The sequence below is a fragment of the Manis pentadactyla genome, chromosome 8 (genome assembly GCF_030020395.1).
Source record: "Manis pentadactyla isolate mManPen7 chromosome 8, mManPen7.hap1, whole genome shotgun sequence".
Lineage (NCBI taxonomy): Eukaryota > Metazoa > Chordata > Mammalia > Pholidota > Manidae > Manis > Manis pentadactyla.
The window spans coordinates 3995004-4009196 of record NC_080026.1 but is presented as its reverse complement, the minus strand read 5'-3'; the positions used below and the strand labels follow the sequence as shown (position 1 = coordinate 4009196).

The window sequence follows — 14193 nt, the reverse complement described above, 5'->3', positions numbered from 1 at the left end:
TCTTAAGACATCATTTCCTTTCTCACAGTGCTAACATTTGCACTGAGGGTGCAGGGCACTGGTGGTTCTTGGGAACGCTCACTGTCTGGTGGTCAAACTGCTGGAGCCGTGGCCTAAACAAGGCAGTGGCACCACACCATGCTGGTTCTTGTGTGTACCGCACAGCTCCACACACGCAGTCACAAAAACCAAAGCCAGCCAGTTTCCGTTAAGAATGTCCTTGAGGAAACAATACAGATTATTGATCTTATTAAACCATAACCCTTGAGTACATGCAGTCTTAATTTTCTGTGTGATGAAATGAGAAATAGACGTAAAGCACCTTGGCCAAATGCTGTTGTTCTGGATTTTAGAAGTGTCCCGGATTTTTGAAGTTGTTCCGATCCCCTTCTTGGGGAAGTGTTGGGAGTGTCGAGCTTGTATTAGAAGTTACTCTGATCACCTTCCTGGGGAAACGTTGGGAGTGGTGAGCTTATTTCTCATACTAACAGAAGCAATTTCTTCCAGGCGCAGCCGCTGCTGCCGTGATGTCCAGCTCCAAGGTGACCACGGTCCTGAGGCCGACCTCACAGTTGCCAAATGCTGCCGCAGCTCAGCCTGCTGTCCAGCACATCATTCACCAGCCAATCCAGGCACGTCCAGGCTCAGTGGTCAGCCAGCGCATACAGGGCACTGACTCGGGGTGACCCACCCCGCTAGGAGCCAGCAGTCCTTGGACCTCCTAGTTGCCCAGGTGGAGGGAGGGTTGAATTATGTACATTGTCATGTGATGAGCTGTAGGAATTTAGGAGAGAAAGGATGAGGAAAGGCTTTGTTCTGGGGTGGGTGTGGTCATGGGATCAGATAAACGAAGAGGAAGTGAAAGAGAGCCATATGCTGAACAACGGCAAGGACAACAGTGGTTATAACTGTTGAGTAACGGCCAGCCGGCACTGAGGGATCCGAATTTGGGTGGCAGTTGGGAACCCCCAATGTATGCACATGTGCATAAACACATACATGCTTTTTGAGGGAGACAGTACATGCCTTTCAGCTTTTTTCAAAGTAACATCTGGCCTCAGTACTACCAAAGTATAATGTGTTACCAGGGGATATTGCGGTGTCTCTTTAAGTTCAGAACTTTAGGATACAGAGTGTACACTGGATTTTATACACAGCAGAGACCACTAAGTGTTTTGGATGCAGTAATGTTATGATCAACAAAGTGTCTTTGAAAAATTAATCTAGCTGAATTCCATGCCAGAGGTGAAAGTTCAGGTACCTTTGGGGGCCAGATTAGTAATGGGTGTGAAACAGCTGGATTTCAGACAGTATGGAAGAGTGCTGATTAGGAGATTGTGTGCACTTGTGCAGTCTGGGGTTTGCAAACTGAAACAAAATACAAGGCCTTGCTGAAGACTGATCAGGCCCCTGGCAGTACATATGGCATATAGGAAGGATTGGAGAAAGAGGAGTCACTAGTGAGGAAGATACTGCAGCAGTCCTGGTGTGAGACAGGAAGCTGTGGCCTTAGGTGCAGCAGGTAAGAGGGCTGGAGGTGACCGGCAGGGGTCGGGGATGGGCAGAGTTTATGATTTAATTGAGTATGTCAGACAAGAAAGGGTCTGCTCAGAAGAGCTCCGATTGGAAGAAGTGACAGTGGACAAGCAGATGAAGCCCAGTGTCAAGGCTGTTTGTCAGATGAAGATCTTACACATGGATATAGTGGTCAAGGAAGTAAATCCATGTGAAAACATCCAGAAAGCACCTGTGCACCCCGAGCCTTCTGCACGCAAAGAATGCTGTCAGCATGGGTTTGCCTTTCGTATGCCACCTTACATGGCCTGAGAGCCAACAGCTCTCTCCAGGCACTGAGTAGCCCTGCAGTGGGAAGTGCATGGTTGTGAGGCGTGTGAAATGTCTGCACCAGGACCGTGACAGGTGTGTGGGACCTCTAGATCTGCAGGGTTCTGTCCCACCTGTATGTGTGCTGGAACAGAACTTGGAATCCTGTCGTATTTGGGAAGGAGGGACTTGTGTACTGTACAGCCAAAATTGAGTTTGATAATTCTGCCTCTTGGTCTTAAAACAACTGTCTGAAAATGAATTCCTTAGAATGGCAAGAAATTACTTTATATGGACACACACATACTCATTTGTAGGCCCAAGTTTCAAATGATACTTTCAGTATTTGGCTTACTGTATTTTATTTGGCTTTTTGTTCTAAATGAAATGTTTTTTTCCCTTTGTAGTCTCGCCCACCTGTGACCACCTCTAACACCATCCCTCCCGCTGTGGTAGCAACGGTTGCGGCCACCAGAGCTCAGTCTCCAGTCATCACTACAACAGCAGCACATGCGGCCGACGCGGCACTTAGGTACACGGGGGGTGGAGACCCGGCTGCCCTGCCTCCTCCTCACCATTTCCTTTCCTGCCTTCGTTCCATCATTCAACTCAATAAATATTGAGTGCTTTTTTTTATGAGCCATGTATGTTCACATACTGAGGATTAATGAGTGATCAAACAGTAAGAAATGCCCACCCTCACAGAGTTTTACTTTAGGGGCTGAAGACATAAACAATAACATATATATATATATACACACACACACACACATACACACACACACACACGTAGTTTTTTAGATGGTGAAAAGTGATTTGGGGAAAAATTAGGGTGAATGGGATTTGGAGTGACATTACGGGAGGTTTACTGTTTCATGTAAGGGAATCATGGAGGGCTTTGTGGGTAAGATGAAAAGATGTGATGAAGCGAGTCATATGGCAGTCTGAGGTAAGGGCATTCTTGGCAGCAGGAATAGAAGGTGCAAAGGCCCTGAGACAGGCATGTTTGCCACATGTAAGGAGCAGCAGCAGGAAAGTGGTGAGAGGTTATTCTAGGAGGTAACGGGCCCCAGATGACGTAGAGACTTATGAACCACTCTGATTTGGACTTGGCTGGGGTGCAGTGGTAAGCCTTAGCAGAGTTTTGAGCAGAGCAGGGCCATTATCTGAAGTTCTAGTTGGAGCAGCCTAGTTGCTGGGTAGAGTAAGCTGGGAAGAGGCAAAACTGGAAACGTGATCTAGGAGTATGTGGCGGGGATCCAGGAGAGGTGGTTGTTGATGGAAGGGCATGCTTAGATCCTGAATGGAATTTTGAAGAGAAGAGGATTTCAGAGGTATAACACAGGATGCCATGAGAGAAAGAGAAAAATCAGGATTGTGCCTGTGTGGTTAGCAGATGCGCAGCCTGAGATGGAGAACCATGGGAGGAATTTGGTTTTGGGCATTTTAAGGTGGAGCTGACTTTTGAGCACCTGGGCAAGATGTTGAACATGTGAGTCTGGAGTCAGGGATGAGTTCTGGAGGAGACAGTTTAGGAGGACAGTAGATGGGGTGGAGGTTTATGAGAGAAATTGCTCCCAGTCGAGAGGACTTAGGGAAGCAGTGTTCTCAGGAGAATCAAGGCACCCTAGAGCAGGATGGTAAAGGAGATACTCAGAGAAGAGGTTGAGGACATAGAGGGTTTTGCTGAATGTGTAAGTTGAGAGGGTGTCGTGGAAGGGTTGGGTGTTTGGAAATGGAAGATAGTACAATGAAGAGACTTGCAGGGCTATACAGGGATAAAGTCTGCTTAGTGAATGGTGGTCTCGGATATTTCATAGGACTGACACAGATAGCAATGAAGCCGTGATGGCCTTTGTTCTCATGATGTCCAAACCCCCCTGTGGGCTGAGGCTGTGAACGCTGGGGAGGCAGGGGGCAGGAGCATTGCCAGGAGCACGCAGGCTTCCTGGGGTCATTCTAGATGCTCGCCATTGGTTCTGTGGGTGCCAGGAAAAGAGCCTTTTGGCAATATAAGCAAGTGATTCACTGTATAGAAGAAGGGACAGTAGGCCTGGAGGGGAGAGTGTCAGGAGCTGGACTGTCCATAAGACTTGGTTACAGTCAGAAGCAGGGCTGCGTGGGGAGGAGGAGCAGGCAGTGTGACATGTCTCCTTGCTTGACTGAGTAAGTGAAAAGGGAAGGAAGGAAAGAAAGCAGGCTTAGAAAGAATGTTGAGTTGGTGGGATCCTGGTTTACATGGAATAGTCAACAGGCGGTTGAAAAGATGTCTGCACAAGAGATCATGGGTTTAGGTCATCAACAGTTGAAGCTTTGAGGTATCTGAGTCTGTGTGTCAGTAGGAAATAGAGTGAGAAGAGGGCCTGGAGCAGAACTCAGGGTGAACAATGAAGTACAATTGTGCCTAGCATTTACCTTCAACCACTAGCTCTGTCCTTTACTACCTGTGTGACATCAGGCAAGTTTGTCAACATTCCTGATCCTTAGTCCCTTCAATGAAAAGAGGGCACTTTACTCTTCAGTGATTGAATATATTGCCTGAGGTACAAAAAGACACAACTGCCCAATGTAAAATAGATTATGTGATGTTCGTTTTAACTTTATATTACCTTTAAAAAGTTCATATATTCAAGTGATATGATGAAATTCAAAAGGCATAACTGTGTATACAGGGAAAACACAGGTTAGGTTGTGTTTTTAAAAACTGTATTATCAGAGTATGTTTTCCAGTGTACCGAGTTTCTAATAAAAAGTAGCTACTGAGTTTTGTGGGCACACTTGCAGCATTCACTTGTACCGCAGCTCCCACGTCCCTCTGGCGTGCCGGTCACTGCTCCAGACACTTGGCATATGCTTCTGGATCAGATGCGAGCCCTGATGGCCAGGTGATTTCTTCACTTATGTCTGTACCCATGACAGATTTCCTAATATCTAACTTCCTGTGAAGTCTGGAGATGGAAAATTTATGGACACCAATTTCCACAGAAGAATAGAAGAAAATTTCAAAGCACTGCTTCCCAGAAAAGCACCAGGCCCACACAGTGTCACAGTGCCACTGAGTTCTGCCAGACTCCCAAAGACCAGAGAAACCGGTGGTAATTAAATTGGTTCAAGGCATAGAAATAGAGGGAAAGTTCCCCCTAAAATTTAAGTGATGTCTTCCTCCTCCTGTTAAATAGATTGAATCCCATCTGCCAGGTTTTTAAAAATCTTTGTTGTTGTTCATCACCTGATTGAATGAGTCTTTGATTTACTTCAAGAAGGGCTTATAGGACCAGTACTTGGAATTTTCACATGCTCAAAATCATTTCCCAGATAGCCTTATACTTTTTTTAAGTATTTGTAAGCAGTAGTTTGGCTGACAAAGAAGTCACTTGGTTTGTGTGTTTGTCTACAAGTACTTTATAAGGGTTTTTCCTCTGCATTCTAGAACTGGGTAATGCTGTACAGAAGTCTGAGGCCAGCCTCATTTTTTTTAACCCCTTAAAAGGACCTTGATATTTTTGCCTGATTGCCTAAGATTCTTTATTTTCAAATTTCAGCAACTTTACTGGGATGTGCTTTGTTGCGACCATTATGTATCATTTTGTTCCAGAACATAGTGTACCATTTTAATCTGCAGCATAAAACTATTCCTGAATAGTATTCTTGAGCTTTATCTTTGTGTGTCCATTTTGTTCCCTTTTGTTTGGGAGATGCACCCAACTATGTGTTTGTTGGAGCATTTTGCACAACTTCCTTATCTAACCCTCTCTGTTTTTTCTTCTTTTGATTCTGCTTACTTCTGTCACAGTCTCTGTCCCTCACTGAGTGTTCAGCATTGCCTCTCATGCTCCACTTTTAATTTTGCCTTCATTACTGAAACAGCTGGAGGAATTCCGCTTCTTTAGAGCTTGCCTGTTTATTTCATCTCCTGGTGTCTTGTCATCACTCCTGGTGAGCTCATACATCTTTGTTCTTGTGTTCATTTCATGGAAGCAGTGATTTCATTAAGTTTCGTAATTCATGGCACAGTTTACCTCTGCTCAGTGAAAGCATTTGTGGTGAACTTGCCTGTTTCTGTCCACCTTTGTCTTATAGCATGTTTAAGTAGATCCTGCGCTGGTCCCTTTCCTTGTGCTCGTCTTTGGATGAATTGAATTTATTCTGGATCAGCTATTTGTGTTTAGTTCTTGTTGTAGGCTGGGCTGTACACATAGAGGCTTAGAAGAAATGGTCCTAGTGACTCAAGGTCCTGTGTTTGAGTTTTCTTGGTTGTTTCTTCTTTCCTGCCAGTGAAGACAGACTACTCAAAGTGGCAACGTGTCTCTTTCCCTGGGTCTCAGCACAGTGTGTCCCACATGGTGTGCCTCGTAGGTCAACCCTTTGTCCTTTGCTTTTTGGGTCGTGGAAGCAGTTTGGGTCCAGGTCCTGCTTCACTGCTGACTCCCACTGTTACAAACAAAGGACCTTGATTTCCTCGGTCAGAGTACATGCCTCACTTTGGAGGGTTACGCTGCCCTGGGTTTTGCCCCTTAGTTCCAGCTGTGGAAACCCACCCTTCCTCCCTCAGCTGCGGCATCCCTGTTTGCTGGTCGCTGCCTTTGGTGGTGCTCTGCCTGCTCGGTGGCAGGAGGCCTCAGGTGTCCCCCAGCTTGGCCACAGATGGAGATGGTATTTCTCTTCTGTGTTTTCTTTGTTTCTGTCCTTTGAGAGGAGGAGAAAACGCCACACTGGTGGTCTCTGATGCAGTCTTTCCTCGCTTCAAGAAGTCAGATAAGGACCCAGCTGAACACTGGGGGGTTAACAGCTTAAACCCGTGTTTTCTGTGTATGTCAAGGTTCTAGATCGGGTCTCCATCCCTAGAGCCTCCTCTGAAGCTGTAAAAGCAGATGGATCACTGGGAGCAATCGTGCAGCGATTGTGACAACAGACCCAGGAGCGCTTCCTTGCTGGCTGACCTTAATTAATCTCTTCAACCTTTGTGTGGGGGGTGGAGGAGTGGGGCAGGGACGAGTGACCACTATTTCAGGGATATTTTATTTATTCAATGTGTTTTCATCAGAATCCCTCTATTCTCTCCCAGTATCCCCAAATTTGGCTGGTGAGAACCGCTTTGAACTGGCTCGAGTATCTTTTGGTAACTCCTGTTAGTCTTTGGGTACTTTCTTCTTTATGGTACATGATGAATCAGGCCCATTTTTACTTTCCCTGCTTCCCTAGTCTTGAAAGCAGCCATTTCTCCCAGGATCCCTGGTTGCTTTTACTGAAATACCATTGTACTTAGAACCCAAGATCTGGGAACTAGGGGTACACCTTGCTTCTGGGCTCTCATTGCTTTGGGCTTTCTGTGGACGGAAATAGCAGGCAGTCGTGTCTTCATACTGGTACTTACAAATGAAATTTAACATTACAAGTTTTTCTTGTTTTCTTCAGTTTTTTGTATTTGTGTATCTCTTCTCTTGCACTGAAAACCTTACTTCCCAAAGACATTAATATAAGTGCTTGGTTTTTTGCATCCATAACACACAAAAAATAATTGCAGTGACAATTCAAGAGTCCAAAATCCACTTGTCATGAATTAACCCCTTATTTTCTGTAGATACACTGACAACAAGCCTACTGAGTAGTCAGTTAAGATTTCGTCACAGCTCTCTTTGTCCTCAGACCCAATCCCACTGAGCAGAGTAGGGATGTGTTGGTCCAAAAGTCACTTGAAGTAGTTCTTTCTCTGTAGGATATGTAGTAACATTTTCTTTTTGCTAGTTTATATTCACATGTTCCCAGAATATAAACATCTAAGAAGGTACCCTTTGAGGAGGGTCATTCATCTCTGTCACCCAGATGCCAGTTCCCTGTGGTCCTCTATCCCTTTGCTTTCTAAGGTAACCTGTTAGGAGTTTCTTGGTTATCTTTACTGTGTGTTTTATTATAATTTATTACATAGTTAGGATTCTTTATTTAAATTTGCTGTCAAAGCTTTATAAAAAGACAGACTCAGGAGTAGCTCTGTCCCCTTCCAGTTGCCCCCTACTCTTGGTAGGTCACCATTTTATTTTCCTCGGATTCGCCCTCTCAGTTTCTTTTTATGAGAAAAGTATACACACAGATAAATGCATACATTTTCCTTGTTTGTGCTCCTTTCTTACAGAAAGCACAGCATATTATAGTTACACCTACTGTCTCACACCATGCAGTTTTCTTTTAACAGTATATTCTGCAGGTGACTCCAGATCAGTATGCAAAGATATCTCACTCGTTCTTTTTATGTCTGACTGAATTATACTCAGCATGTGGCTGTGTAATGGACATTTTGGCCTATGCTGTTGTGTGCTTCTGATGGTATACCTTGAAGGTATATTTGTGGAGGTGGGAGTGTGAGGTCAAAGAGTAAATGTCTCAGTTTCCTCACCTAGAAAATGGCAATAATACAACTACCACAGAAATCATTACAAGGAATATCTACATTAATATATGTAAAGCACTTACAACATGCCTAGCATGTAATATGCCTTATATAAATATTAACATTTGTTTTTTTTCATTGAAGTAAATGAAAATCAAACACTACTATATAGTCTGTGCTTTAAAAAATATTTGAAAAAACATCTCAAATACTTAACATAAATATTTATTTTTGGGTATGTTTTTGTGTGAATTGGACCTTTAAATCCAGTCTCCAATATACTTTTTTAAAATTGAGTTTTTACCTGGTGAAACCTCAGGGGCAACCTGGTACTGGAGTGACAACTTCATGCAGTGGATCCGTGTCCACAAATAACCACTCACCTTGTGTGGTTAGTCTGAAGTCCCCCTGGAAGGGGGCGCAAAGGCCCTACAGGAAAGAGTCCAGGCGGTAAAATGCGGTCCTAATCACTGCTCACTCACACTGAACCGGTGGTGTTCAGGACCCTGTCACCTGGAGCAAGGTCTGAGCTCAACATTTGATGATAACTCATCAAGAATTATCTTAATAACTGTAGGCTGACCAAGCAGGGATCACGCCAACACCTGGCCCTGCAACCTGCATTTGGACCCTCACAACAGCTGGTGTGGTGATGGCCGTCTGTCGTCATTTAGGAGCCACAGAGTACTCGCCTGTCCCTGAGAGCGCAGAGACCCTGGTCTGAGCTGCCGGCCCTGCGCAGGCCAACTCTTCCGCAGTGCACCGGCTCTCCACTTCATGGTGGAGGTGCCCTCACCGCGGAGTGGCGCAGGTCCTTTTATTTTTCTCCTTCAGATTCCTGGATGTCACTTTGGGGCTCTATTACTCATAATAAAAACTGGATTCTGCCACAGAATACAAAGATAATGAAAACAAATGAAATCAAGAGTTGGTCATTTAGATTCTCGGGACATCTGTGTCCCACTGCCATCTTGAGTGACTAGTGGAAGAGGCATAATATAAACAACCAGGTTTTTTAGGTTTATCCTGGCTTTTACGTTACTAGGTTTTTGCTGCTTTTCTTACATTTCCTGCATGTATCTGAGCCTCACCTGGACAGAGACCATGAGGGAAATCTTTCAGGGTCTGGGTCCTTTACATTTTAGATGAACACAGGGAACGGGCTTGGGAAATGACTCATCCTGAAAAAATACAAAATGAAAATTTAAAAATACAAACCCAGACTCTAGTAGTGGGCTTTCTCCTCAGTGCTTTCCACCAAATTCCATGGTGCATCTGTGACCAGCCTTTCCGCTTTCCTTTAGACTCCAGTGATTCGCCGGCTTAGTTATCTATCTGCGGGGAGAAAACCGTCCTTTATTCAGTTGTCAAACTTTATTCCCTGATAACCCACCATGTCTGGTTTTAAAACTCTTTGAGAGTGGATCCTTAGATGGAACCACTGCGAGTTTGGACACATGCAGTCCCAATCAGATTATCAGCTCAGCTCGTCACCTTCTATTGCTAATTTATACTCACTTGGTTCCAAAACAGAAAAGAACAAAGAAGCGTATGATAAAAAGAATCACTCTCCCCTCTACCAAGCTTCCTGTTCTGTCCCTTTGCTTAAGTTACTGCTAACAGCTTACTGAGTCTCCTTCCAGCATTTCTTATAGTCACATTCAAATTAAATTCTTTTATCCTTTTTATGCAAAACTGCTTAATTCATGTATTCCTCTTTTACTTACATTTTCCCACATTACAATATTTATAAAGAGCTTTCCATTTCATTACTTAGAGTTTCGCTTTTCTTAGTGGTCATACAGTGACCCCTTGTGTGCACAGACATGACCTTGGTTCCAGCAGTGTTGTAGTGAATAACCTTGTGCTTGTGTCATTATGCATGTGCACCAGAACACCTGTGGGCTAGAATCTCAGAAGTGGTCAGAGGGGATATGCAGCTGCAATTTAATACCTGTAATTGCCTTGCTTAGAGTTTATACTCCCTCCAGAAGGTTTTAAAGTGCCTGTTTCCTTGCAGCTTGAACAGTGGGGCTAGGCTGTCAGGTTTGCGGGGGGTTTGCCAACCTGACAGGTGGATATCTCAGTATTTTTTAAACTGCATTTCTCTCCCTATGAGTGAGAATGAGCACCTTTTCCTTGTTAAGGGGCTGTTTATGTTATTTTTTTAGCAAATTGGCTCTTCATAGCCTTTACCTGTTTCTTACTGGGCTGTTACTTTACTCTTTGACTACTAAGAGCTCTTTGTCTGTTAAGAAGATTATACTTCCATCTATGAGTAGTTTTACTTTGCTTATAATATGTTTTGCTATGTAGGCAGTTTGCTTATTCACAAAGTCAATTTAGTTGATCTTTTATAGCTTTTGGATTTTGAAAGCTTTTCACAGCTAAATAGCTCTCTCCCACTCCAAGGTTATAAAAGAGTTCTCCTATCTTTTCATTATGTACTCTTTAATTTGCTGTTAAATCCTTAATCTTCATGTTTATCCAAGGGCACTGTGTAAAGTATGGATCCAATTTTTTTTTTCAAATAGTTACCTAGTCTTCTAAACAGCATTTATTAAATATTCCACTCTCTGCCACCTCTGACTCGAGATACCAACTCTTACACTGTCAAATTTTCTTGCCATTGTTGCGATTTCAGTAGCTTGCTGCCAGTGAGACATGCATGCTGTCTGTGTTGATGTCCCTTTCAGTCACTAGGCAATCAAGCTGTAACTGCCTAGCATGCAGGAAGGAACAAAACGAAGAGGGGGTGGCCGGTGCTTCATGGGCCACAGGTTAAGCTGCTGTTAATCAAGGTTGTCTGTAATTTTCTCTCATAACATGAGAGCCTTCATGATCTTCAGCTTTGTCCACAGAATAAGTGTGCTTGATGTAATAGTGGTTACTTGAGAGTGTCAGTGTGTTGATAAACTCTGTCAAGGGCCCTAAATGTGACTAAGGTTTGATTTATTCAGTTCATGGTGCATATTGATAATTTTTGAATTGAGCTTTACAACAGTTTCAGGAGAGAAACTTGATGGGCCATTTACTTCATTGATTCAACTGTGGACTTCACAGACCTGTGAAAAAATACAGCTGCACCACTGTGGTCTAGTTCAAGGTAGTAAATGGCCTGCATTGTGTCCAGAGACAAGCTATAAATCAATGTCGTTTCTGACTTTTCAGTCGGCCAACTTTGTCTATCCAGCACCCACCATCTGCAGCAATTAGTATCCAGCGCCCGGCCCAGGCACGGGATGTCACAACAAGGATCACACTGCCATCTCACCCTGCATTAGGGACACCAAAACAGCAGCTTCATGCCATGGCTCAGGTAAGACGAGAGGCGGAGAACCATCCAGTACTCTGTGGGCTAGACCAGCGTGGTGTCACAGCTGCTGAAACCTGCCAGTAGCCTGGCAGCGATCGCTCCAGCTGGGCCCAGTGGGTAGGTCCTCGTTGATGACTGTGGTGTGGCTTTCCCCACAGAAAACGATCTTCAGCACTGGCACACCAGTGGCCGCAGCCACAGTAGCACCTATTTTGGCAACCAACACCATTCCTTCAGCAACCACAGCCGGTAAGTCAGCAGCCCTGCTCTTCCTGGCGGGGAAGAATGAGGCCTGCATGGTGAGCTGCCTTTTCCTTTCCCAGCGTCGGCCAGAGAGAGAGAGGGCAGGCGAGAAGGAGTCTCAGCTTTCCCCTCAGAGCTTCTCCTGAGTTTTTGAGAATCTGTGATGTGTGTGGACAGGTCACTGTTGAAGAACTCCCTTTCTTCTCTCATTTCAGGATCTGTGTCTCACACGCAGGCACCCACGAGTACGATTGTTACCATGACGATGCCCTCACACTCATCCCACGCCCCCGCAGTGACCACCTCAAACATCCCAGTCGGTAAGTGCCGTGCAGCCTGCAGACAGAAGCTTGAAAGGAATTTTTTGCTCTACAACCCAACCAGGTCTTCATATAAATGGCTAGCGTTAATTTTTTTTATTGTTGATTTGCAAAGCAACCCTGAATTTAACTTGTAATATTATTTGCCTCACACTTGGCATTGACAGTAGAAAAAAAAAGGATAACAGTCTTTGAGAGCTCAGAGTAAACCTTATTCAACTCTTGACTTCCTCATTCATCAAACTCTACATTTTTATATCTTTTCAAGAAATAATTTGACTGACATAGTTAGATAAGAACAACAGGGAAAGCAAGAAAGAAGCAAAGAAGTGGGGTGAAGAGAACTTGTCACTGACAGGGGGTTGAGTCCGCACCTCCAGGCGGCCCAGAGGCTGGCAGGCGGAGAGCTGCCCTGCTCGCACTGGCTGCTGCTCTGGGTGCTGCCCGAGGCCCTGCACACCATCCTAGAATTCCCTGCAGGCTGTAACTGGAGGTACTTTGAATATAAAAAAGTCGTTGGAAAGTTTCTGGCAGTGGATTGGCAGGCTTCTCTATGGACTGGATAGTGACTGTTTCAGGCTTTGCAGGCCCGGTAAGTGTGTGTTGCACTTACTCAGCTATGGACAATATGTAAACAAATGCACATGGCTACGTTTCAGTAACATTTTTTACAGACACAGAAGTTTGAATTTCATAAATTTTCATGTGTCATGAGGTACTCTTTTGATGTTTTCCCCCCAACCATTTGAAAGCACTCTTAGCTCACGGGCCATACTGAAAGCGGGCCTCCTGCCAATTTGGCCCACAGGTTGCCAACACCTGTTCTAGGGGCTGACATCTCACAGCTGCCAGAGCAGAGACATGGACGCACAACGCTGCTCTCTACCCCACAGGCCACAGGTTTAGTGTCTAATGTTACTTTAGCCTGGGTTTGTAAAACCAGTGAGCACACACTCCCACCGGGCTCCACCCCCAAAGACAAGGGATAGCTGCCAGATCTCTAACATGCTGTGCTTTTACAAGGGAGGCTGCTCTTACAAGAGGACACACTGACACATTTTAACTGTCTGAAATCTGGAGACCATAATAGCAGTGTGGCTTCCCTACCTGCTGTGACCTGGGATGGGGTGCCCCCCTCTCCCTCCCTGCTTCTTCCTTCCTTCCTTGGCATGTGAGACAGGCTGCATCTCTACATCCCTCTTAAAAACCTTCGAAGATACTTTTCCAAAATAATCATAGGACCTAAGAAACCCTACTTCTCTTCAGATAACTGGGCCATTCCTGACCTGAAATTGGTACTAAGCCCCCCGTAGGCTTTTAGCAGTGAAAACACAGCCACTGCTCTTTCTCATGTCACTGCTTCCGTGGCATTGGAGAGACCAATACATACTTCTCTCATACCCCTCTGAATTAATTGCATTTCCACCAAAAGAAGTTTGTTGTGTGTGTGTGATTTGAGCACGAATGGCCTTCTGCTGAAAAGATTGGTGGTGGTACCAAAGCCCCCCTTCTGACCACATCCTGGCTGTGCCTCACAAGGCCACCAGTGCTCCTCATGCTGTGCCGTGAGCCACACCCATGCTCATGAGCACATGTGTAGCTACGAAGATAGCCACCCCAGTGAGGCTGAGGCACGCTGTGGGGCTCTCTGGTCTTGCCTTAAACCCTCTCCCTGAAGAATTGCTCAGAGTTGGTTCTTGTGGGTATCACCATCTCCCCAAGAGGCTGCACTAGAGGTGAGCTCACTGAAGGACCGGGAAATGGGTGTGTCTGCTTTGGCTGAAACTACTAGGCACTGATTTTTTCTTTTAACTTTTATTTCTCTTTTTTTTTAAATTAAGGTATCATTGGTTATTACATTCACCCTTATTATTGAGTCCCCCTCATACCCCATTGCAGTCACTGTCCATCAGTGTGATAAGGTGTCACAGAGTCCCTATTTGTCTTAACTGAGCTACACTGTCTTCCCCGTGACCCCACACACATCATGTGCACCAATCTTGATACCCCACAATCCCCTTCTCCCTCCCCACCCCTCCCCCTTGGTAACTACTAGTCCCTTCTTGGAGTCTGTGAGTCTGCTGCTATTTTGTTCCTTCAGTTTT

The 14193-nt window shown here is 44.9% G+C and overlaps 1 protein-coding gene across 11 annotated transcripts in view; it reads left to right on the top strand.

The window, feature by feature from the left end:
- SAP130 (Sin3A associated protein 130) overlaps positions 1-14193 on the top strand; it is a 73790-nt gene that overhangs the window by 11127 nt on the left and 48470 nt on the right. For all 11 annotated transcript variants that reach the window (XR_005024573.2, XM_036884194.2, XM_036884196.2 and 8 more), the window contains 5 exons: positions 508-632; positions 2232-2356; positions 11381-11528; positions 11684-11774; positions 11984-12088. Coding sequence is in view for 10 of the 11 variants with exons in the window: in XM_036884194.2 (XP_036740089.1) it covers positions 508-632; positions 2232-2356; positions 11381-11528; positions 11684-11774; positions 11984-12088 (594 nt within the window). In the remaining variant the exon portion in view is untranslated. The remainder of the gene's footprint in view (positions 1-507; positions 633-2231; positions 2357-11380; positions 11529-11683; positions 11775-11983; positions 12089-14193) is intronic.